This window comes from Pristiophorus japonicus, chromosome 3 (genome assembly GCF_044704955.1).
Source record: "Pristiophorus japonicus isolate sPriJap1 chromosome 3, sPriJap1.hap1, whole genome shotgun sequence".
NCBI lineage: Eukaryota > Metazoa > Chordata > Chondrichthyes > Pristiophoridae > Pristiophorus > Pristiophorus japonicus.
This window is the reverse complement of record NC_091979.1, coordinates 295,438,972-295,464,308: the sequence shown is the minus strand read 5'-3', so window position 1 is coordinate 295,464,308 and position 25,337 is coordinate 295,438,972. Positions and strand designations below refer to the sequence as shown.

Here is a 25,337-nt window from a genome sequence, read left to right as displayed (position 1 = left end):
CGCCTCCATGTTTTATTAGGTGGAATGAGGTAAAATTGTGTACATATTCAATATGACATTTTGCCAGTGGGAGCAAAAGATTTATGGTCTGTGTTTTGTGATTTTAACCCAAACAAAATTGACATCACTGTCTCAAGTGAACTGTTTTCTTTTCCAGTAAAGCCAACCACATAGAGCTATAGCTAAGAATTAATTGTTACATTTTTCATCTGTTTGACCTAGGTTGCTATGCACCAAAAGGTCAAATTTAAAACTCAACCAGTTGCATGGTTGCTGATTACCATGTCTTCTCTTCTTTCCCTCTACCCATACCACTAAATAGTTCAAAATAGTCAGATAACTAGATAAACAACATGTTGATGGGAGAGAAAGAATCCAAACAATTGAGAGCCAACATCCAATAAAGCCTATTCCGATTGTAGTTGGAACCAAATATCTGTTGGCAACGTGATTACATTTTATCATGCAGAGTTGCGTTCAGCCAGTACAGAATTCCAAACCAGTGAGGATTGCTGGTGACATTATATCCATATCCATATCCATATTATGCCATATTAGTTCCTTGGCCAACTAGTTTGGAAGCTTTTGTGTAATTCAATGAAGAAACTTCACTGAAGGATGTTCTGCCCTTGATTGGTTGATCCATGTCCTGCCCCTTGATTGCTTCACCATGTTGCCACATGACCTGGTCAAGGTCAGTTCATGTATGACGCAATTTCTTCACACCAGAGTCTGAATTGGAAATTGCAATTTAGCAACAAGTGCATTAATGTTTCTGAAGTGATCTTAGAATATGTTATGTTTGCTAAATTGGAATACTTTAACAAGAGTTGTGGCATTCTGCTATTTCAACTCCGTAAAGTGATACCTCATGTAAGGCAATATACAATACCACCCAATATCTTCCAGAAATCTCTTGTGAAATGGCCAGTGTTTGCAGCAGAAAAGGTACCCTATTTAGCTTGCTAGCATTAAAATCTCCTAAAACTTAGACGGTTATTACCCAGTCCATTTGAGAGCCTGCCATAAGTTGGTGGTATAGGTAGAGTGTCCGGAATCCTCGGGACCGAGCCTGTTCTGGATTTCAGAACTTCTTTACGACATCCCAAATCTGGAAACTCCTGTTTCAACAACCTGTGTGTGTGTGTGGATGGACATAATGGGGATGGAAGGACCTGTGCAGGTAACTGATACTGAATCCCCCCCAGGGGAAAATCTCTGTTTCCATATTAATTTTGTATCCATTGTGAGGAAATTGCTGAGAGGGGGATAGGTCCGGGCGGCGGCCGAGTGGGGCACAAATCCGGGCGGAGGAGTCCGGCAGTCGAGCAAGGGGTGGGGGAGTGGATGGATGGCGGGTCCGATTTTGGAACATTTTCCAGATTCCAGACGACCACCACAGATCGGCCCGGATTCCGAAACATTGAGTTTCAGAAATCCAGATTTCGGACGCTCAACCTGTAATTACCTATATTGGTATCACTTTTCCATTCATGAATACTACCAATTGAAGTGGTTAGTAATTGTGCAGATTCCTGTTGATGAATTCTTCTGCTGCAGGCAGACTTGACGACATTATACAGCTGCTTTGAAATTCTGAATGCAACTAACATTACGGTACAAGTCTGAATCTTGTGCATATGCAGTTGGTGCAGTTATTTGTGAAATTGCTGTTCAGGTTGGACTTGCCCCATCCAAATGTCTGATACCAAATGCTGGCGGGCTGCTGAGTTTAGTCAATTTTGGCGGCATTTTTAATCACTGTGAAGTCACTTGTTCTGGAGTATGGGGTCATTTTATACTTTGATTTCCTCTGGCACTCATGCCATTATAGACAACCCTGTAGTATAAAGAGGCATTTAAGTTGTCTTTATACTTTTATAAGCAACCCGGAATTGAGAATCTAATGAGTAAACCCCAATTAAATTTTTCACCGTGCATACAATATTTCAAAATGGATATTGGGACGGAGAACAATTCACCTGATGTCTCCTGGTGCTTTGTTTGCAGTGCCTTGCTCTGCAGAATTTTGCATGCTTTTCATCAGCGCAGTTCTGCACTTTGAAGCAAATATGTATGTTTAGGGCTTTTATTGAAAATAAAATTTGATTGAAGTTCATCACATTATTTGATGGATCAGGAAATTATCCTAGTTTAATCCTCTCTCGGCAGATTGGCCTGTTTGGAATTGGATGCAAGAGTCCAGAGCGATATCTTTACCTGTGCCTTTTGTAGCACTGTTTGAATTTTCCATCTTGGGGTGATCCCAGGAGCATTTGGAATTGCTTAGATTCAAATTGGCATCTTCGTGTGGATTTTGTTTTTAACTGAAAGGTGTCGGCCTTGGGTCAGTGGTAGCGCACTCTCCTTTTGAGTTAGAAGGTCATGGGTTCAAGTCCCACTCCAGAGACTTAAGTCCATAATCTAGGCTGACACTTCAGTGTGGTACTCTTAGAGGTTCTGTGTTTTGGATGAGATGTTAAAGCCAGGCTCCATCTGTCCTTTCAAGTAGACATAAAAAGTCAGCTGGATGGAGGGTCATGACACAGGTACTTTTTTTGATCAGTCAGGCCATTGCAGTTACCCATAAAGTAGAAATTGGAAACTCAAGTATTGTTCAGAATTGGCTTTGGACATTCTGAACATTGGGTCTGTTCAAATGTTAAGCTGTGCTCCTGTCGTTTACAAATCTCCCTAAGAAAGGAGTAAGGAACTTTTGCATCTTCACAGCATTGTATATTCAAACTGTTCTTGCCCAACAATCTTTTTAAGTTTAATGTAATACAAGCATCAGTTTAGTTTACTAGCTTAGATTAGATTAGATTTAGTAGTTTAGATTTCTGGTTTAGCATATTGGAGTGTGTAAGAATGTGCAAATCTGTTATTGATGTGTTTTGGTTACCTGGAGGACCAAATGTAATGTATGAAATTCAACTGACTCTGGGCGTGTAAAGGCTTCTTTAAACAAACCTTTAAGTCAATCATCTTCACACTGCAAAAATGAGATTCACATTGAACCCCTGCTTAAAGAAAAGGCAGAAGTGATTGTTTTTAGCACCTGAAGGGCTTAAGACTGCCTTCTCCAATTACTGTCTTGCTCTCGGTTCAGTGTTTCTGTAACCGGAAACTTCAACTGTGGAATAGAGGGTGTTAAAGGTGGGTTGATTAAAATTCAAAATTAACCCATCTGTACACAGACTAGTAATCTGGCATGAGGCAGCATGAACCTGGGAATAGAAGTGAGCCTCTGGACTATCAACTGGTATATTAGAGGCAACACTGTTTGAAGGCGGCTCCTGATGGGTGTCCTAGTTTTAGGTACAAGGCAACATGAGGGAACCAGCAGCGATCTTAAACCTAATTTTGTCAGGGAGATTTAACGATGCTGATAGTACATATAACTAGATGGAGCGAACCGGAGTTTTAAATGAGCCAAAGTAATTTCTTCCAGAGCTGATGATTTAATGGGAGACTTGCAGAGAATTTAAATAGGTACACTACATCAGAGCTCCGACATGGAGCTTTGAAAGTGCAAAATTTATGTTGGTTAATGTTTGTATATTCATATGCTTAGGAGTCATTACAATCAACCTTTGTTTGTATTGAAGTTGGCAGGCCAGACCATTTACATTTGGTTAAGGGAAAATTTTAAGGTCATTTGACATTGTATCACTCCATGTGCTCCAAGCAATGCTATAATTCTGCCAAAGCAGTATAGTCGGCTTCTGCGGTGCAATTTGCTCCCAACGTCAATTGTTGTTTATCAGCAGACTGTTTGAATAGTTGTAGTAGCAAGGAGGAAGTTTTTACTCTTTAATTCAAGGTCAGTTTATAGTGAACCATGGTTTTTAGTCACATGAACAGCTGCTTTTATAATCGAGAAGGGTTCACTGGCAGTTCAGGGTAATACAATAATAATTTCGGGAACAACACAACTTCTATTCATTGCCTTATTTTGATATGTGCTTGAAACATTTTGATAACTGTGACCCGAATCATCCAACTGTCTCAACACTGATACAGCTCTGAATTTTGCAGCTCAGTTAAGTTTGATTGTTGGGAGAACCAAATCTTAACAATGTTTGTGTGCAGAAATTGCATATTTGTTTTGAAACAGGCGCCAGTATCCGAATCGTGCCTCTCTCTATAAAATTCCAAACTTTATTTTTGAAGTGCCCCATGGCTCAGTTTGCTACAGGCATCAATGGAACTCAACAAACCAAGAAGTTCATGGTTGGTGCTGAGTTTAGCATGGCTAGTAGTTAGGATGCTAAAATTGGCATCCACACCATTTTGGCTACGGATCAGGAGCATGACCCTGGCTGTTCTCTTCTCCTGTGCTAACCCCCTCCCACCCCCAAGAAAAAAAACCCAGAAGTGGCCTCTGCCTGCATGTGCTTGTGTATGGATGCTGGATGAAGACTGGATCAGGTTCTGCTGTGATAGCCCTGCAGTCAAATAACCTGCCAGCACTTACTGCCTAGATTCATGCATGGATACGGTACTAGAGGTGTCCATCACCCATTGTTTTTCATAACATTTGTTGAAGTATTCCATTAAAGCTATAAACTGTTCCATGCCTTCTGTTTTATACGTTCCCATGTCTCATGTATTCAGATATTTAATGTGCCAACTTGTATTGCTAGAGAAATAGTAATATCCTTCAGCTTGTCTAATCAAAATCAGATTTGCATTTGTCACAAAAGGTTGGAATCCTGGCTGATGGGACCTGAAACCACTAAGCTATATTCTAGAAGTCCATTTCAAAACCAACAAATGGCTTCTCTTGAGTTTAGACTTTTTTCACATTTGGATTTGTCATGTTGTATTTCAGTTTTTGCATTAAATTGTTCAAAATTGCAGCAAAATAGTGAAAACATTAAATCAGTCTGATACTGGACAGCTTTCAGAGAACAACCATTAAAAGGAGTCTATGGTGTGGGGGAATGAGAGTTTGAATTTTGTTGGCATCGAGAGCTCCTTTTTTATTTACTTCAGAACGTTAATATTAAGAGTACATCAATACTTTAATGTTTTCAGTATTAATTTTAAGCACTTTGGCCTGGAGTTTCTGCTCTATTGTGCTTTTTTAGCACAATTCCCCCAATATCTGCACAACCTGTCCAAAAGATAATGGCATTTTAAGCGCAAATTGCATTCAGCACAACTCCGGTTTCTGCGATCTTTTGCGGTAATTTTAAAAACATTGTACCAAAAGCAGGACCCGCCCACAAAACTGGCTACGCCTCCAGTTTCCACTAATTGCATTCATTTGCGAGCCTTCGAGGAGGCGCCAAAAATGAAGCTGGATCTTTTGGGCACAGGGATACAAATAGGTGTACATTTTGGAAGCTTTTGAATGAATTTTTAAACCCTTGCTAAGGAACTGCTTCTGTACCCCAATCTAACACTGAAAATTAATTTTTTTTTAAATAGTCATTTAGAAGTTGGGGGGGATGGGAAATGAGTGCAACTTGCACCAGTATTGCCGATTGTGCTCAAGGCAGACCCTTGACCTCTTTATTTTGAACACTGACTATGACTTGAAACCACCTCCATCTAGCTATTCTATAGTTCAAAATGTATTCATGAAATCTGCCAGATATTACATTTATTATGTCTAATATACTTGTGAATGACTCCACGAGGCACTGTGTTGTACTCAAATTATAGTGACCTTGCTCCTTCATTCGTAACTCCAGAGTGAGGCAGCCGCATGGTGGCTGGCCTTTTATACAGCCCCTGTCACCAGGGCAGGAAACCCCGAGTGGTGCCAGCATAGTATATGCACTGTGTAAACCCCATTGATAGGATGGAGACTGGTTTGCCTGATGTACTGTGATATATTCACAGAGCACAAGCACACACAGCTTCCAACATGGCAGGGAGCTCTCTCGGAAGCCTCCGGAAATCTGCCTGGTTCTGTTTAATGATTAACTCTGCAATTGCAGTATGCAATACGTCTACATCCATAGTGTGGAGCTACAAACATTACAAGCTTACAGACATTACACTTCTCCCTCCTTAATAAAGAAGCCATCATGACAAACATCATACATAACTTTCATGTTTATACATAACACAGGATATAAATTTATTTTTTTCCATATTTACAAATTTAACTTTACCACTTATTTTCTGTTTCGAAGAGGATACCTTCATTCTCTAACAGAACCTTCCAAACATGGTGTCGAATCTAAACTCATTCGAGGCTCATCCTGAGGAACATTTTCCTCCATGGAATTTCCTTGATTTTCATTTGAACTCGCTCTAACTTCAGGCTCTTTGTTTTCCTGACTCGGACTCAGACTTTCATTCTGATTCTCTCCTGGATTTGTTTCCTGTACATTGGATTTAGGATTTGCTACTGGTGTATCAAACCTATCTGAATCAGAAATAATTGAATCACTCTCACCTTCAACTCCTTCCATGTCTGCAGGTAAAATATGATCAATATGAACAAACCTAATCTGTCGATTATCAAATATCTTTACCAAATATGTGCGAGGACCACATATCTTCACCACTATTCGTGGTAAACATTTTAACCGTTTATGGTGATGGTTCTTCACTTTCACCTTCTGGTTTAATTTCACACTTCTCTCTTACTCTACCTCTACCATGATTCTCTTTCTGTCTTAATTGTGTCTCTTCTACGGACTGTGCCAAATTTGGCTTTAACAATGAGAATCTGGTTCGTGGCTGTCATTTGAGAACAACTCTGCTGGTGTTCTACCGGTAGTTGTATGAGGAGTATTTCGATATTTAATCAAAAAATTAGCCAATTTGTGATCCAATGACAACTGTCGTTTCCTTGGATTTGGATCTAACATTTGTTTTATGAGGGCACGTTTTACAATTTGTAGAGTGTGCTCTGCTGCACCATTCGAAGCAGGATGGTATGGTGGAACCTTGGTATGTTTCACACCATTTTTGCTCGTGAATTCTGCAACTTCTTAACGAAATTGTGGTCCATTATCCAAAACAATTTCTTCAGGGAGGCCAAATGAAGAAAATAATTTTCGTAAAATGTTCAATGTTTTACTTGTTTTCCACATTGGAAACACCTCAACCCACTTCGAATGGCTATCAATCACAATGAAAAATTGTTGTCCTTCTAACTCCGCAAATCAATATGTAGCCTTTGCCACACCCTGGGAGGCCATTTCCATGGCTGTAATGGTACTGGTGGTGGTGGTTGGTTGCTTGCTTACCGATTTGACATGTCGTACACGATGTACTCTATATCTTTAATCAAGACCTGGCCACCATAAATAACTGCGTGCAAAACTCTTGGTCAAACACATTCCCAGGTGCTGGTCATGGAGGTCGTCTCATAATTTGGACCTGAATTTATTTGGTATAACCACTCTTGAACCCCACATGATACAATCTTTATCGACTGATAATTCATTCCTACGAATGAAGAATGGATGTGTATCTTGGTTACCTGGTTTGGCCATCCATTTGCAATATACTCACACCTTTGACATCACTGGGTCACATTTGGTTGCTCTACCAATCTCTTCAGCTGTGACCGGCAGTTCATCAATGTATGAAAAATAAAACACTTCTTCCCTATCGGGTGTAACTTGTGATGGGGAAGGCAATCTAGATATTGCATCAGCATTACTGTGATCAGCTGATCGTCTGTATTCAATATCATATGTATATGCTGACAAAATCAAAGCCCATCTCTGCATTCGGGCTGCAGCTAATGTTGGAACTGGGGACTTTGGATGGAGGATTGCTGTTCGGGGCTTATGGTCCATAACGATGGTAAACTTACGATCATAGAAGTATTTGTGAAACTTCTTGTGCCCAAAAATTAATGCCAAAGCTTCCCTTTCAATTTGCGCATAATTACTCTCTGGCACTGAGTGTGTGAAGCAAAACCAATTGGTCACTCCTCCCCACTACTTAATACATGAGAGATTACTGCCCCAACTCCATATGGCGAGGCATCACATGCTAGCTTAATCTCCTTGGATATGTCATAGTGAACTAACATGATTCTCTCTGCCAATTTGCTTTTACACTCCTTGAATGCTGTATTGCATTCTTTTGACCCCTTCCAATGGACAGGTTTTTTCAAAAGTTCATTGTGGATGTAATACTGTAGCCAAATTTGGTAGGAATTTCCCATAATAGTTCAAAAGACCCAAGAATGCACGAAGTTCAGTGACATTCCTGGGAGTGGGTACATTTCTAATTGCATCCAATTTTTCCATGGTTGGATGTAAACCATCTTTGTCTACTCTGTACCCTAAGTACTCCACTGAGTTTTTAAATAACTCACTTATGAGCAGACACTCATACTCTGTGCTTCTCTAGCCATTTGAGGACTTCATTCAATATATTATGAATTTGCCTATTTGGTGCTGAAATTAGTATGTCATCCAAATAACATACTACCCCTTCAATACCTTGCAAAATCTGGTTCATCACCCCTTGGAATATGGTAGGGGTGGAAGACACTCCAAACGGTAGTCTATTAAATTGATATAGGCATAGATGAGTATTGAAAGTCAAACATGACTTGGACTCCTCATCTAGTTCAAGCTGTAAGTAGGCATTCGTAAGATCCAGTTTTGAGATGATCTGACCACCTGTCAGTGTTGTGAACAAATCTTCGATATTGGGGACATAAACCCTCTAGAACCTGGTTTACGGTTACTTTATAATCACCACACAATCTTACCTTACCATCGGACTTGGGTACAACAACAATGGGTGTAGCCCAATTACATCCATCTATCTTAGAAATAATGTTCTCAGTCTCTAGTCTTTTGAGTTCTTGCTCAACTTTCTCCTTGAGTGCATATGGTGCAGAACGTGGCTTGTCGTAAACTGATCTAGCATCCTTCTGTACCCTGACACTCGCCTTGAAGCCTTGGATCGGACTGCCCGTTTCGCAGAACACCTTCGGATATTTCTTGATAACCTCATGCGTTGATGAAAATCTCGCTTCCACAGAGAAAATCTTGCCCCAATCCAGCTTCAGTGAGCTCAACCAATTTCTTTCTAGTAAGGTAGGCATGTCTCCTTTCACTACTATTAGAGGCAAGTTCTGAAATTGATCTTTATATTTCACCGGTACGGTGATGCGACCTACCACAGGAATTTTCTCTCCCGAGTAGCCTCGCAGCTCTATCTTGGATTTCTCCAGTTGGAAATCACGCAATTTGTCGAGGTACAACGACTCCAGTATTACACTCACGGATGCACCCGTGTCAATTTCCATTGGTGTTTTGAATCCCGCAACATAACATGTATGTGGATTTTGATGCTTTCCGAATTGCTGTCCGTTAACCTTGTGCTCCTGATGATGTGTAAATCTAACATCTCCTCGTCTTGTTGTTCCATGCTATGTAGTCTCTTGGGATTTCGACTCATAGCTTTCAACACTGGACTCATAGCTTTGAACACTGGACTCATAGCTTTAAAAACTGGTTTACCTTTCAGTTGGCATGCCTTCACAAGATGCCCAGTCTTTCTGCAGAAGAAACACTCTGCCTTCACGTATGGACAACTTTGAGCAATGTTTTGTCCCAGACATGACTTCGACGCTCTGTTAGAATTTCCAGTTTCTGAGACTTTGGGCCCCCACCATCTTTTACCTTGAACCTGCAGGTGATTTACCTCGGTTGACTGATGACCATAATTATTATTTAATTCTCGGGAATATTATTCGGCCATGCCCATCAACCTTGCTGTCTGACAAGCAATCTCAAAAGTCAAGTCATCCGTCGTCAATAACTCAATTGCATAATTTTTCACCCCACAAACAAAACGATCCCATATTGCTCGGTTTTGAAAGTTTCCAAAATTAGTGCGTCGATAGCTTTTTTAATGCAACGATGTAATCACTGATACCCTCATCAGTCTTTTGATTCAGAATCCCGAAACGATAGCTTTCAGCAATTTCTAACGGTTTGGGGTTATAGTGCTGCTCCAGCTTTGTTAAATTCTCAAAGCGTTGTGTCCTTTGGCTCGTCGGGCACAAGCAGATTTACAAGGATTTTGTATAATGTCGGACTCGCCTCCGATAAGAAGATAGCTTTCTTACTTTCCAACACAGCCTGGTTCTGAACTGCATTGTCTGGAACTTCAATTGTTATTTGCAGTGAAATACATTTCTAGCCAATCCACATATGTTTTAAAACATTCCCGGTCATGTCTCAATTCTCCCAAATGTCTGATTACACCTGCCATTTTAATCTCTAGCTGTTCACACCGTGTGCTGTATTTTACCTCGGATTTTGTAACTTTTTCCAAAAACAGTAACTTCCAAAGTCTCTGTCGGCTGGCTGAATCCTTTAACAAAATTTAAACTTTAAATCATCCGAAAAATCCCATCTCAATCGCCAAATGTGATATTCACCGAGCACGAGCGCACACAGCTTCCTGCATGGCCGGCAGCGCTCTCGGAAGCCTCCGGAAATCTACCTGGTTCTGTTTAATGATTAACTCTGCAATTGCAGTACACAATACGTCTGCATCCACAGTGTGGAGCTACAAACATTGCAAGCTTAGACATTACACTATGCAACTACATCGAGTACCTCTATAGTCTGCATACGGAACAACTTTTGTTCGTGAAAGCATAGTCATGAGCAACTGCTCTCAAGCCTCAACAATGCTTTTCACTCTTTCCCAAGAAGCAAAGACACTTCTGTGGTTCTGCACTTTAATATCAGTTTACAATTTGTGTTTTAACCTATTTAATCTGCCTTTCTGGGGGCGAGAGGGAGGCAGATTGACGTCCTTTGTATCAAAAAGGGTGTTGGTTGACGCACATTTCTAAGTTGTGGCACTGAATTAACCTGTTCGCTTACTCTAATCTATAACTGGACATAAGTGCCTTGTGAAAGGCACTAGCCTAAATTTTTAAATTGGAAAGGGTCACTTCTGACTTTGGTATAAAGTGGCACTTCATTCTGTAAATGACATTTATTTGAAAGTGATGTAATTAAAAGCCTGTCTGGATAGATGAACTGTGGTGGTGGGGGGGCCGGGGGGCGGAGAGCCTCACGCTCCATTCTAAATAAAGCAAAGTAACACAGGTGAAGTCCGCCACAGCTACTGGAAGCATTGATGGGAGCTCCCAGTGAGTGGAACATAAGAACATAAGAATTAGGAACAGGAGTAGGCCATCTAGCCCCTCGAGCCTGCTCCGCCATTCAACAAGATATGGCTGATCTGGCTGTGGACTCAGCTCCACTTACCCGCCCGCTCCCCATAACCCTTAATTCCCTTATTGGTTAAAAATCTATCATCTGTGATTTGAATACATTCAATGAGCTAGCCTCAACTGCTTCCTTGGGCAGAGAATTCCACAGATTCACAACCCTCTGGGAGAAGAAATTCCTTCTCAACTCAGTTTTAAATTGGCTTCCCTGTATTTTGAGGTTGTTCCCCCCCCTAGTTCTAGTCTCCCCGACTAGTGGAAACAACCTCTCTGCCTCTATCTTGTCTATCCCTTTCATTATTTTAAATGTTTCTATAAGATCACCCCTCATCCTTCTGAACTCCAACGAGTAAAGACCCAGTCTACTCAATCTATCATCATAAGGTAACCCCCTCATCTCCGGAATCAGCCTAGTGAATTGTCTCTGTACCCCCTCCCAAGCTAGTATATTCTTCCTTAAGTAATGTGACCAAAACTGCACGTAGTACTCCAGGTGCAGCCTCACTAACTAACTATACAGTTGCAGCAAGACCCCCCTGCTTTTGTACTCCATCCCTCTCGCAATGAAGGCCAACATTCCATTCGCCTTTCTGATTACCTGCTGCACCTGCAAACTAACTTTTTGGGATTCATGCACAAGGACTCCCAGGTCCCTCTGCACCGCAGCATGTTGTAATTTCTCCCATTCAAATAATAATCCCTTTTACTGCGGTTAACCTTTGCAGACTTGTGCCATTTTAGAATCATCTCAGTGCTTGAATTCTTTGACCTGGTTTACTAAATACCTAGTGGTCAAAAATATCACATGCATGATGTCATGTATCCAGACATGTTTACTGCTTGTACTATTAAATATGATGTGCCACCAAAGGACACTACTATGAGAAACTTGTACACCCGCTGTATGGTCACTAAGGTGTGCCACTGCAGTGGGAGACTTGTTGGTTACCTGTACAGGTGTGCCAGGCCTAGTGTAAAAGGCAGGCCACCATGTGTGATCTTGCAGGCAACATAAAAACTGACTGCGAAAGCTTCTATAGATATGTGAAGAGAAAAAAATTAGTGAAGACATACGTAGGTCCCTTGCAGTCAGAATCAGGTGAATTTATAACGGGGAATAAAGAAATGGCAGACCAATTGAACAATACTGTCTTTACTAAGGAAGATACACACAACCTTTCGGAAATATTAGGGGACAGAGGGTCTAGCGAGAAGGAGGAACTGAAGGAAATCCTTATTAGTCAGGAAATTGTGTTGGGGAAATTGATGGGATTGAAGGTCAATAAATCCCCAGGGCCTGATAGCCGGCTTCCCAAAGTTCTTAAGGAAGTGGCCATAGAAATAGTGGATGCATTGGTGGTCATTTTCCAACATTCTATAGACTCTGGTCAGTTCCTATGGCTTGGAGGGTAGCTAATGTCGCCCCACTTTTTAAAGAAGGAGGCAGAGAAAACGGGGAATTATAGACTGGTTAGCCTGACATCGCTGGTGGGGAAGATGTTGGAATCAATTATTAAAGATGTAATAGCAGAGCATTTGGAAAGCAGTGACAGGATCGGTCCAAGTCAGCATGGATTTATGAAGGGGAAATCATGCTTGACAAATCTAGAATTTTTTGAGGATGTAACTGGTCGAGTGGATAAAGGACAACCAGTGGATGTGGTGTATTTAGACTTTCAAAAGGCTTTTGACAAGGTGCCACAAAAGAGATTGGTGTGCAAAATTAAAGCACATGGTATTGGGGGTAATGTATTGACGTGGATAGAGAACTGGTTGGCAGACCAAGCAAAAAGTAGGAATAAACTGGTCCTTTTCAGAATGGCAGGCAGTGGGGTACTGCAAGATTCAGTGCTGGGCTCCCAGCTATTTACAATATACAATGATTTAGACGAAGGAATTGAATGTAATATCTCCAAGTTTGTAGATGACACTAAGCTGGGTGGCAGTGTGAGCAGGATGCTAAAAGGCTGCAGGGTGACTTGGTTAGGTAAGTGGGCAAATGCATGGCAGATGCAGTATGATGTCGATAAATGTGAGGTTATTCTCTTTTGTGGCAAAAACAGGAAGACAGAATGGTGACCGATTAGGAAAAGGGGAGATGCAACGAGACCTGGGTGTTGTGCTACATCAGTCATTGAAAGTTGGCATGCAGGTACAGCAGGCGATGAAGAAGGCAAATGGCACGTTGGCCTTCATCGGGAGAGGATTTGAGTATTGGAGCAGGGAGATTTTACTGCAGTTGTACAGGGCCTTGGTCAGATCACACCTTGAATATTGTGTACAGTTTTGGTCTCCTAATGTGAGGAAGGACATTTTTGCTATTGAGGGAGTGCAGTGAAGGTTCACCAGACTGATGCCCGGGATGACAGGACTGACATATGAAGAAAGACTGGATCGATTAGGCTTGTATTCACTGGAATTTAGAAGAACGAGGGGGTGTCTCATAGGAACATATAAAATTCTGACGGGATTGGACAGGTTAGATGCAGGAAGAATGTTGCCGATGTTGGGCAGGTCCAGAACCAGGGGTCACAGTCTAAGGATAAGGGATAAGCCATTTAGAACCGAGATGAGGAGAAACCTCTTCACCGAGAATTGTGAACCTGTGGAATTCTCTACCACAGAAAGTTGTTGAGGCCAGTTCATTAGATATATTCAAAGGGGAGTTAAATGTGGCCCTTGTGGCTAAAGGGATCAAGGGGTATGGAGAGAAAGCAGGAATGGGGTACTGAAGTTGCATGATCAGCCATGGTATTGAATGGTGGTGCAGGCTCGAAGGGCCAAATGACCTACTCATATTGTCGAGGTTTCTATCGTCACTCGAGTTATATTAAATGGACTAAGGTCACTACAGTTCAAGTGCAATACATTGCCTTGTGTCATTATCAGAGCATCTAAAGACATGACATACACATATTCCGTAGCTTTAATAAAAACTAATGCAAAAGAGTCATATGTCGCCAAAGTCTGCCTCTGACTTGCTGGAACCTGATCCTATGTATGCCTCTCGATGCTAAACTCATTCTATTGGCAGGTTTTATCTTTGTGTACTGCATATGCAAAATTATCCTGAAATGCATGATCTGCAATATAATATCAGTTTAAAGGTGAAATTCGGGGCAGATCTGTGATATCAACTGCCAGATAAAGTCCGTCAAGAGTGGTTGCAACAGCACAGTGGTGTAATGTCAGATTTGGATGGTGGATTTGCTAGATATTTACTCTGTTGTTTCTCCAAAACTGAAAAATCTCAGCCAGGCATTTGAAGAAAGAAAGTTAGTGTATCTCCATAATGAAGTTTAGGCGAGCTGCCCTTGCACTCTTGTGTTGTATTATAGCGTGTCATTGAACCTTCTCTTAGTTTTCAACCACGTGTGGTTTTGACCATTTCCAGACTGATCATGTAAATTGTTTGGCATGAAGACTGATTTTGAAAGTCCATTCAGTCTTGCATTTTGTTAATATATTCAAAACTCCAAAATGTGCACCCAAAGTGGAATTCTATACATAACATTGCTTTTCTGCATCTCCTTATGAATGGCGACTGGTGCAAGTCTGGACAGTGAAATCTGCGTGCTATTTGACTATGGGAGGCATTGCAGCAGAACCTGATCCTATACTCACCCGACACACTCACTTTTCTAGCAGGAGTCACTGGACAGATATAAGGAGCCGCAAGTGGTAGATTTTCAATCCCCTTCCCCCATTGGTCCACTGGCAACAATGACAATTTCAAGCAGCCCTACTGCCACCCGATAGTCATTTGTATATAATAGTCCATATTTTTAAAGACCCATGTGCCCTGTGCTAAGGAACTGGCTAAGGAATCAGATGCATAGGAGGGAAAGAAGCGAGTTTGTAGCAGAAAACATCTCCCCACATCCACTTGAGGTGAAACTCCAGTGAGATGCTCCCAGCAATAGCCAGGGACCAACACAAACTCGTACTAACTGCTGCACAAATTGAGCACCCGCTTCTAGCCTTTATGGAGCATAGCCTAGAAATTACACATTGTGATATTAGCAAATAACTGCTTAAAGCATTTGTCGTCGTCATAGGCAGTCCCCCTGAATCAAGGACAACTTGTTTCTACTCCTGAAGTGAGTTCTTTGGTGGCTGAGCAGTCCAATACGAGAGCTACAGACTCTCAGGTGGGACAGATAGTCGTTGAGGGAAGGGGTGGGTAGGACTGGTTTGCTGCATTCTCTTTCCACTGCCTGTGCTTGTTTTCTGCATGCTCTCGACGTTGAGACTCTGCTCAGCGCCCTCTCGGATGCACTTCCTCCACTTAGGGCGGTCTTAGGCCAGGGACTCCCAGGTGTCGGGGGATGTCTCTCTTTATCAGGGAGGCTTTAGAGTATTGTAATTTTTCCGCTGCCCACCTTTGCCGTGAAGGAGTTCAAGTAGAGCACTTGCTTTGGGAGTCTCGTGTCTGGCATGCGAACTATGTGGCCTGCCCAGCGGAGCTGATCGAGTGTGGTCAGTGCTTCACTACTGAGGATGTTGGCTTGGACGAGGACGCTAATGTTGGTGAGCCTGGTCCCTATTCTGGCATCCATATGTTTGCAAATTACAAGAGAGGTTTGGTGTTTCTCCAGAACCATCTTTACCCTGTGCTTGTGACTAAAGTTGAGCAATGTGGAAGCCACATGGGGGGGGAGGGTGAGGGGTTGTGTTTTATATTGATACAACAATGACAAAATATACATCATGGGTTTGCTTTAGCATTTATCGTGTCTGTGTCTCTCTCCAGTTTTCTTCCCTTGACCCACCCTGAAGGCTGTGGCTTGCACTTGAATGTGGTTCCACAGCAACCTTCTAGCTTCTCGTCTATTCATTTGTGAGCCCAGAAAAGATGTGTTGAGCTAGTGAACGGTGGGAGATGTCACAGCGGAGCCTCAGCATGTTATTAGCTGATGAATATAAAGATGAGAAGTTCCCAGCTGAGGAGAGGGAACTGGGCACGAGATAGCAATTGGGGTTTGACTATGTTCCCCACCCTCACTCCCCTCATTCCACCTCCGGGACACTAAAAGCTATCGTGCCCGGCAGTTGCTCACTATATCCTAGCAATTGAACTCCAGACCTTCCCGAGTTCTTGTTCTGTGCCATATCATGCAGTGGATTGATCCATTGAGCCACACCACCATTTATTCTGCAAGAAAACAAATCCGTGATGTGTTTTGTCACAACATAAAGTATATACTGTAGTTGAAGAGGGCCTACCTTGTTTGTACTTTTCAGAATTTTGAGCAATTTAATTGGGTCAATTAGAAAATGCCGTTTTTCTCAAGGAACAACAGTATACTTCATCCAAGGGACGTGTTAATAGTCTTTGCCAGTTTTTTTAATTGTCTAGTGTTCCCATGATGCAGTTGCGCCATGTTGCTGACCTCTTCATTTTGCCAAATTCGCAGCATGTTGCAAAGTCTCCTTTTTCATTGGTGTCTAATGCATGTATTGCTGCCTACTAATTGCATCACTTGATTTAGGATGTACAGACTCTCTTAAATCTACCGAACAAGTGAAAATGCCCCAATGAAACCATTTCCATTTGAAAACCATGGAAACTGTGAAAGTGGCTGCAAAGACCAGGGCAAAAATCTGCTGGAAAACACAAAGCTGAGGAGAGCATCTTCCCAGCACTGCATGTCTGTTTTTTACTGTACTAGATGGTATCCTGCAGCTGCTCCAGAATCCACTTCCCCTCGACAGACACTGAACTAAAAAAAAAAATTGTCACGAAACAGTGCATCGAAAGTTCAATTTCTCAATACATTTGAATCAATAGTGTACCTCCTTTGATGCATTTTTTTTTAAAACAGCTTGTGGCGTTGAATGAACATAACACAATTAATCTCTATAGTTGGTGTAGTGCTTATGTGGCTCATATTGGTGTCATCAGTGCACAAAACCTACATTCCAGACAGCAGGGGCCACTGTGGGAACTCCAGGGAAGTTTGTGAACTTTTTGTAATCTATATTTTTATCTTAATGTGGCTTTTTCCCCCTTAGAAATCGCTACGCTTAAGTTGCAAGTTCAAAAACTAAGATTTTGCCTTTACACTGAAACCGTGCCACTATATTCGTGTTGAGATTATTTTAAATGACTTTAAAATGTATTGTGGGTGGTTTTCTCAAACTAGGTAACTTTAGACTTCTGGATCTTTACTTAGCAATTGTGTACTATTGTTGGGATATCTTCAAAGTTGTTTGCACAGGTATTTTCTTTCTTTGACCCTTAAAATAAAAAAAGAAGAAATTCAAAGTCTCTCAAAATGCATTCAGTTCAAACATTGGTTAAATCTTTCATCAGATTTCAACAGAGCAAAACAGTGTTCTCAAGCAGTAATGAGAAAGTGGGCAGATGCTCAAGCCAGACAGGTCGGTTTGACATGAGAATGAACCCAAAGAGTATGAAAAGTAAAGATAATGGGTGCTAAAATGAGAGTGAAATGTTGCAAAGAGCATTTCTTTTTGCTGATCCAGGGGGAGATTTGTAGCGGGCAGCTGGGGGTGATTCTTTCTTTCTGCCTGTGTGTGCAGTGTCAGGGACTTGCTGCACTATATCGTTTCTGCCCTCTCCATGAACTGGGCAGCTTCCTTTCACCAGTTTATTTTAACTCGTGCTTTGGCAGCTGTCTGAAAGCTGCAGATGTTCCATATAAATAAATATGCAACTTGCCTTGGAAAGCTGTACTCTAGTACTGGAAAGTTAACCATTTCCTTCCAGAAACCAGCAGTGGAACAGATGAATCGAAAATAGTCATTTAATATGCACCATAGAAAGGTGCATTTTGTTTTCAGCAGTCCATCTTGAATGCATGCACAGTCCTCCATAATCCTGGTTGGTATCTCCACCAAATCACAAGTTTTAAATGCCATTGTGATCTGCTCAGGTTTTCATTGTATGCATCAGGCTTGGTTAATGGGAGTTATTGATGTGGTAGCAGATCTTATTGGGTGTCCAATCCTCGCCATGTTCAACCACATCATGTTCTCAACCTGATTACTAGTGAGCAGCCCATATAGAGAGGGGGAAACTTCCTGGATATGTTGCTTCAGGTCACTCAAAATGCAGTGAATATCAACAATAATTAGCAAGACTATCAATGTACTTAGTGCAGCTTGTATGTTACACACACTAAGCAATTTGGTTTACTTGTGGTTCCACATGTTCAGAAGTGATACAGTATACAATAAGAGATGGTATCAAATTGAAAACAAGGGCATACAAAGTGGCCAAGACTAATGGGAGGCCAGAAGATTGGGAAACTTTTAAAAGCCAGCAAAGAACGACTTTTTAAAAAAAAAAAAAAAGAGGGAAGATAGACTATGAAAGTAAACTAGCACGAAATATAAAAATAGATAGTCAGAGTTTCTACAGGTACATAAAGGACAAGAGTAGCAAAAGTAAATGTTGGTCCCTTACAGGATGAGACTGGGGAATTAATAATGGGGAACAGGGAAATAGCAGAGACTTTGAACAAATATTTTGTATTGGTCTTCACGGTAGAAGACATTAAAAACATCCCAATAGTAAATAATCAAGGGGCTATAGGGAGGGAGGAACTTAATATAATCACTATCACGAAAGTAGTAGTACTCGGTAAAATAATGGGACTAAAGGTGGACACGACCCCTGGACTTGGTGGCTTGCATCCTAGGGAAAGAAGTAGCTGCAGAGATAGTGGATGCATTGGTTATAATCTACCAAAATTCTCTGGATTCTGGGGAGGTACCAGCAGATTGGAAAACCACAAATGTAACACCCCTATTTCAAAAAGGAGGCATACCGAAAACAGGAAACTAATAGACCAGTTAGCTTAACATCAGTCGTTGGGAAAATGCTGGTGTCCATTATTAAGGAAGCAGAAGTGGGACATTTGGAAAAGCATAATTCAATCAAGCAGAGGCAACATGGTTTTATGAAAGGGAAATCATATTTGACAAATTTGCTGGAGTTCTTTGAGGATGTAATGAGCAGGGTGGATAAGGGGGAAATCAGTGGATGTGGTATATTTGGATTTCCAGAAGGCATTCGATAAGGTGCCACATAAAAGGTTACTGCACAAGATAAACGTTCACAGGGTTGGGGATAATATATTAGCATAGATAGAGGATTGGCTAACTAACAGAAAACAGAATCGGGATAAATGGGTCATTTTCCGGTTGGTAAACAGTAAATTGTGGGGTGCCGCAGGGATTGGTGCTGGGTCTTCAACTATTTACAATCTGTATTAATGACTTGGATAAGGGACCGAGTGTAATGTAGTCAAGTTTGCTGATGATGCAAAGATGTGTGGGGAAGGAAATTGTGAAGAGGACGCACATAATCTGCAAAGGGATATAGACAGGCTAAGTGAGTGGGCAAAAATTTGGCAGATGGATTATAATGTGGAAAAATGTGAGGTTATCCACTTTGGCAGAAAAAATAGAAAAGCAAATTATAATTTAAATGGAGAAAAATTGCAAAGTGCTGCAGTACGGAGGGACCAGGGGTTCCTTGTGCATGAAATACAAAGTTAGTATGCAGGTACAGCAAATAATCAGGAAGAGCACGAACACAAAAAATAGGAGCAGGAGTAGGCCATTTGACTCCTCGAGCTTGCTCCTTAAGATCATGGCTGATCTGATGGACTCAGTTCCACTTCCCTGCCTGCTCCCCATAATCCTTTATTCCCTTATCGTTCAAAAATCTGTATCTCCACAAATGGAATGTTGGCCATCCCCCTTGCAATAAAGGCCACACCTGGAGTATTGCATGCAGTTTTGGTTTCATATTTAAGGAGGGATATACTTGCATTGGAGGTAGTTCAGAGTGCATTAGGTTGATTCCAGAGATGAGGGGGTTGACTTATGAAGATAGGTTGAGCCTATACTCATTGGAGTTCAGAAGAATGAGAGGTGATCTTTTAGAAACATATAAGATAATGAGGGGGCTCGACAAGGTGGATGCAGAGAAGATATTTCCACTCATAGGGGAAACTAAAATTAGGGGGCATAGTCTCAGATTAAAGGGCTTCCCATTTAAAACTGAGATGAGCAGGAATTTGAGAGTTGTAAATCTATGGAACTTGGAACTGTCTGCCCCAGAGAGCTGTGGAGGCTGGGTCACTGAATATATTTAAAGTGGAGATGGACAGATTTTTGAGCTATACGGGATAAGGGAGCAGGAAGGCAAGTGGAGCTGAGTCCATGATCAGATTAGCCATGGTCTTAAATGGTGGAGCAGGCTCAAGGGGCTAAATGGCCTAATCCTGCTCCTGTTTCTTATGTTATGTTAAGTGTACTTGTGATGACATGGCATAGTTTCCAATCAGTACCTGAACTGAGCATAACACCACAAGATGGTGTATTCGTGCATTGTTTTGTCTATCTTAATTTTACCATGTACAATCCAGCTGTGGCACGGTGACCATAACGAAGCTAAGGTAACCTATATAAAGGAATGTCAAAATATTTGACTTCTGCCGAAATATGTGACCCGAGCCCATTTATCTGGAGCCCCATACTTCGAAAGTTATTTATCAGTTTGTTAGGTAAAAGTCAACTAAAGCAAAAGAATATGCTGTCATTGAACTGATACTTTCTTGGAAGACAAGGGTTGAGGGCATGAACTTCTCTGGTCTCGTGTTTGAATCAATACACACACATACTCTTCATAGAATCATAGAATAGTACAGCACAGAAGGAGGCCATTCAGTTCAGATTCTCTGCTGGCTCTTTCGAAGAGCAATCCAGTTAATCCCACTCCCTGCTCTTGCCCCATATCCCTGCAATTTTTTCTCCAAGTATTTATCTAATTACCTTTTTTGAAGGCTACTATTGAATCTGTATCCACCACCCTATCGGGCAGTGCATTCCAAATCCTAACCACTCGTTGCATTTATTTTTTAAATCTTTGCCTAGGCTATCACCTTGCATCTGTGCCCTCTAGCTATTGACCCTTCAGCCATTGGAAACATAGGAATATATTATGAAGTTGAAAAGATTGTGCGAAAGATCCAGAAAGAGAAATGCATTCAAAATAATGACCAAGAAACTTTGATTTAATTTTAATTGATATCTTTTGGTTTTGAGTCCCATATTTTTAACTGGGTCAGTGTTGCTTGATGCTTTATCTGTTCAGTAGAATAGATTGTCTATTAAAACAAATAGCACTGATTTTGGAATTGGTGTGGTGCCCTTCACCTGAATACAGTATGCTGGGTAATTATTGATGAATCATCCTGATAGTTTTAGCACGAGTATAGATTTCAAAGCCCCTGCAGATGGTTTGAGAAAATTATTTAATAAAACATGGAGATCAAACAGAAGTGGGAAAATCAGAAATAATTGGAGAGAAACTTGAACTTGTCAGATATAAGATTGTACTTGTAGTCTGATAAATAACTCAACCTGGATAAGTCTGATCTCTGGCATGAGGGAAAATATCTGTTTTGATTTATTTTATTCATCCCATCAATCAATTTTTATGCACCAGGCACACTGCATATGAATATCAATGGCAGCGTTGACATTGATGGGTTTAAAAGGTGAGGGTGTGGAACAATGAATAGACAGATGTAATTAGGTTTCACTCAGTCATCTATTTGATGCAGATCACTAATATTTATCCAGTTTTCTTTCATCAAGATAAAAAGAATTTCTCCTGTTGCCCCGATGGCTTAGTGGGTAAAGGCACCACCCAGTATATCACTAAGCCCTATACAGCAGGCCCAAGATTCAATCCCTGGTTTATGCTGAGTTGGCTAATCTTAGTTGGGAAGCTTGGCCTCTGCCCCTAGGCTAAGGAGAGGGGAAATCAAGCTGGGTTCCTGCCTCTAATCACCATCCCAGTGATCCCTGCTGGCAAGTATGGATAATGGATGCAAAGATCCTCCTTTCTTGTGGGGTGAGGGCGAGAGATAGAGATCGATCAACCTGGATTATACAATGAAAGGAAAATAATTATTGCAGGGAGACTTGAAAAGGACATGGGTTGTGGCAGTGGAATCATCATTTTCAATATTGGGACAATGTGGGCAGCAACTTACATATTTTTTAAAAAAGGATGTTCGAATGTACGCAGGTTATACTGAGGCTTTATAATGCACTAATCATCCCTTTTTAATGCTGCATGGTGTTGAGAGAAGCAATGAGAAATGTAAAAGGAATGAGCTTTCAGAAAAGATAAGGTCTACAGTTTGAAGAAAAGGTTAAAGGGGGATCCTGTGCTCTTGGAATAAATCAGTATGATAACCTAGTTTAAACTGTATTTTGATCCTAAACCTCTGAGCTTGCAGGTGACAATTACTTCATTTTTTTTTTAATGCAGAAAATAACAAGACTTTAAATAGCCATCTTGGACCTCCAGAGGAACGTCTTGCACTTCATGTTTTGCGGCAGCAAGGACTTGTACCAGAGCACGTAGAAATGAGGACGTTGTACAGCACCTTCCAACCCAACCTTTCACAGGTTTCACTTTTCATTTTTGAATTGGAAGCTTACCTACTGTTCTTATACCAGTGTGAATTATGACGAAAGATGAGTTTGATTATTTGTATTATGAGGAGAGAGTCGTGATACCTGAACTATATTTCACTGGAACAGAGACGGCCAAGAGGAAATTTAATGCAGGTTTTTTTTTTTAAATTATGAAGCGTTTTGACAATGAATAGGTGAAACAATTTCCTCTGTTTGGGGAGTCAGTGACGAGGATTCAGCAATTCATGATCCTCACTAAGGAAGGGGGAAGGTTAGAGCATTTTCTTTACACAAGCTCAGAATGCTTTGCCACGTGGAATTGTTAAGGCTGATCGTTGAACTTGATCTTTTTTCACTTGTATTTCTCCAGTTTTTTCAAAGGCAGACTAAAACACTTGGTAAGAGAAGGCCGCAAATAGTTAATTTAAGCTGCTTTAATTCATGGGCATCGCATGAGCATAGCAGAACGTTTAAAGCAAATCCTGCTTGCTTAGCTCGATTTCTCTCTCCTCAAATGCCATAAAGAATAAACCACACTCTTTTTTTGTGGGCGGATTTGTTTTTGTCATTATCTTTCAGATTCCCATTCACTGTAAAAACATCCCTGCACTTGTAACTTTCAGCTCCAGGTCTCACATCTTGCAGTCTCGTTTTAAAACCTGACTGAACATTTGTCACTGACCCTTTTCCTGTGTTTCCAGGCTGGAGGCAGGTTCTAATTCTGACTCCCACCCCATTAGTGATTCACCATTCAGCCTGTCAATAAAAATTGGCTACTTCTCCTTTCTCTTTCTTTCTCTGCCCTCTCCCAGGGTGTGAGTGTTTAAGTAGAACATCTCTTGTTCTTCTCCATTAATGTGGGGAGGGGTTGCATCCTTACTATTTGGCCTGGGATGAGACTATTAACGCTAATTGCATCAGTTACAACTTTCTACAAACGGGCCTATCTGGCGTTAATACTTAGCTTTATTATCGATAAATGACTTGGGTGTAGGAAGTACAATTTTGCAGTTTTTGGATGATTCAAAACTTGGCAAAGTAGTAAATAGTGAGCAGGATAGGATCAGGCTTCAAGAGGACACAGGCTGGTAAAATGGACAGGCACATGGCAAATGCAATTTAATGTGGGTAAGTGTGACGTTTGGCAAGAATAACATGGAGAGGCAGTCTAATCTAAACTCTACTATTTTGAGGGGGTGCAAGAGCAGAGGAACCTGGGGGTGTATAGTCACAAATCGCAACTCTAACTTAGCTCAATTCCAAAATCTCTTTCCATGAAGAAAATGCTCCCAAATCCTGAATGAACCCATGATGGCAGCTTGGAAAATCCATGCCGGTGACAGAAGAAATTTATTGCTGTAAAAAATCAGTATGCTGATTTGAATGTGTGGTTATTTACATCACTAAATATAATATAAAATATTTAATACATTTTGGAAAAGTTATGGTACCATAACTCTGTACCATAAATGCATAGAAATGACTTGAAGTGACTATCTTTCCCATTTCATTGGGTTTTTTGAGAGTTAGAGTTATCATGGAGTAAATGACACTGGTTTGCTACATTTCCACTTCTGTTCTTGAGACAGCTTTAATAGTTTTAAGGAATCATCCTACACACAGACATGCACATGTTCCCGGAGGGTGCAGGGAAAATACCACCTCTCCCTGACACTAAGACATCAAGAGTCTCCAAACGACCTCTTCCCACTCTGGCTCTTTGAGGTACACCCTGTCCAGGACTGTTGTCATTTGTTAGGTAGAACAGGTCGTTGTCTTCTATTCAAGGACTGAGGGGTGCAGAGAGCACAGCATGTGCAAGATGGTCCCTTACAAAAAAGGCAAGACTCCACTGATGTTTCTTCTTTGGCATTCTTCCCCTACAGACTTCTGGAAACTGTCTTCCTAGAAGAACACCTTGTTTTAGTTCTTGCAGGCAGCAAGGGAGCCAAACTTTTAGGATGGAACTGGTATTCCTTGCTGACTCCAAATAGCGTTTTGTTACAGTATGTGATTTGCATCAAATAACTGTCACTCAACTTGCTTGAGTGAAGCGATGATGGGACTATAGTGTGTGTCTTCACCCTGGTGATCCTTTTTAAGATGATGGCAATAGCGGACATATTTGACTAGCCAACGGCAAGATACACTGGCTTACCCAATAGCATAAAAAGGATTTAAAAGGAGGTGTTGATGATAAAGTGGTTAGAATGAAACTGGAGTCCTATTGAGGACTACAGTTAGATCAAGGCCACAAATGTACGTGCCTGCTCAGACCAGAGAACCCCCCTCGAAGAGGGGTAATTCAGTTTCAAAGAGCAGGGAGAAACTTCACAGGTGCCGATTAACATTGTCTCTTGCAGAGGCTCTATAAGATTTCTCAAGTTGATTGGACATTGAGCTTGTAGAATGTTGCAATCAGCCTGCTGGATGGCTATCCAAATTGACTTAATGCATGGAGCTCTTATGAGCTATCCTCTAAATGCTGTTAGATGTGTAAGTGGCAGGTCCTGAGATGCACTATAATGATTGCATAAAAAAATTAGTGGCTGAGGACTCAAATGGGAATGCCTTGTATTAGTACCTGTACCCCCACTTTTTTTTTTAAAAAGGAGGGAGAGAGAAAACGGAATTATAGACCGGTCAGTCTGACATCAGTAGTGGGTAAAATGATGGA

At 41.2% G+C, this 25,337-nt stretch overlaps 1 protein-coding gene across 1 annotated transcript in view; it reads left to right on the top strand.

Annotated features, from left to right (window-relative positions):
• The window catches only part of LOC139260334 (myoferlin-like), a 301,635-nt gene that overhangs the window by 204,006 nt on the left and 72,292 nt on the right, over nt 1-25,337 (top strand). Inside the window, exon 48 of the mRNA XM_070876822.1 lies at nt 22,512-22,651. Coding sequence (XP_070732923.1) covers nt 22,512-22,651 — 140 coding nt within the window. The remainder of the gene's footprint in view (nt 1-22,511; nt 22,652-25,337) is intronic.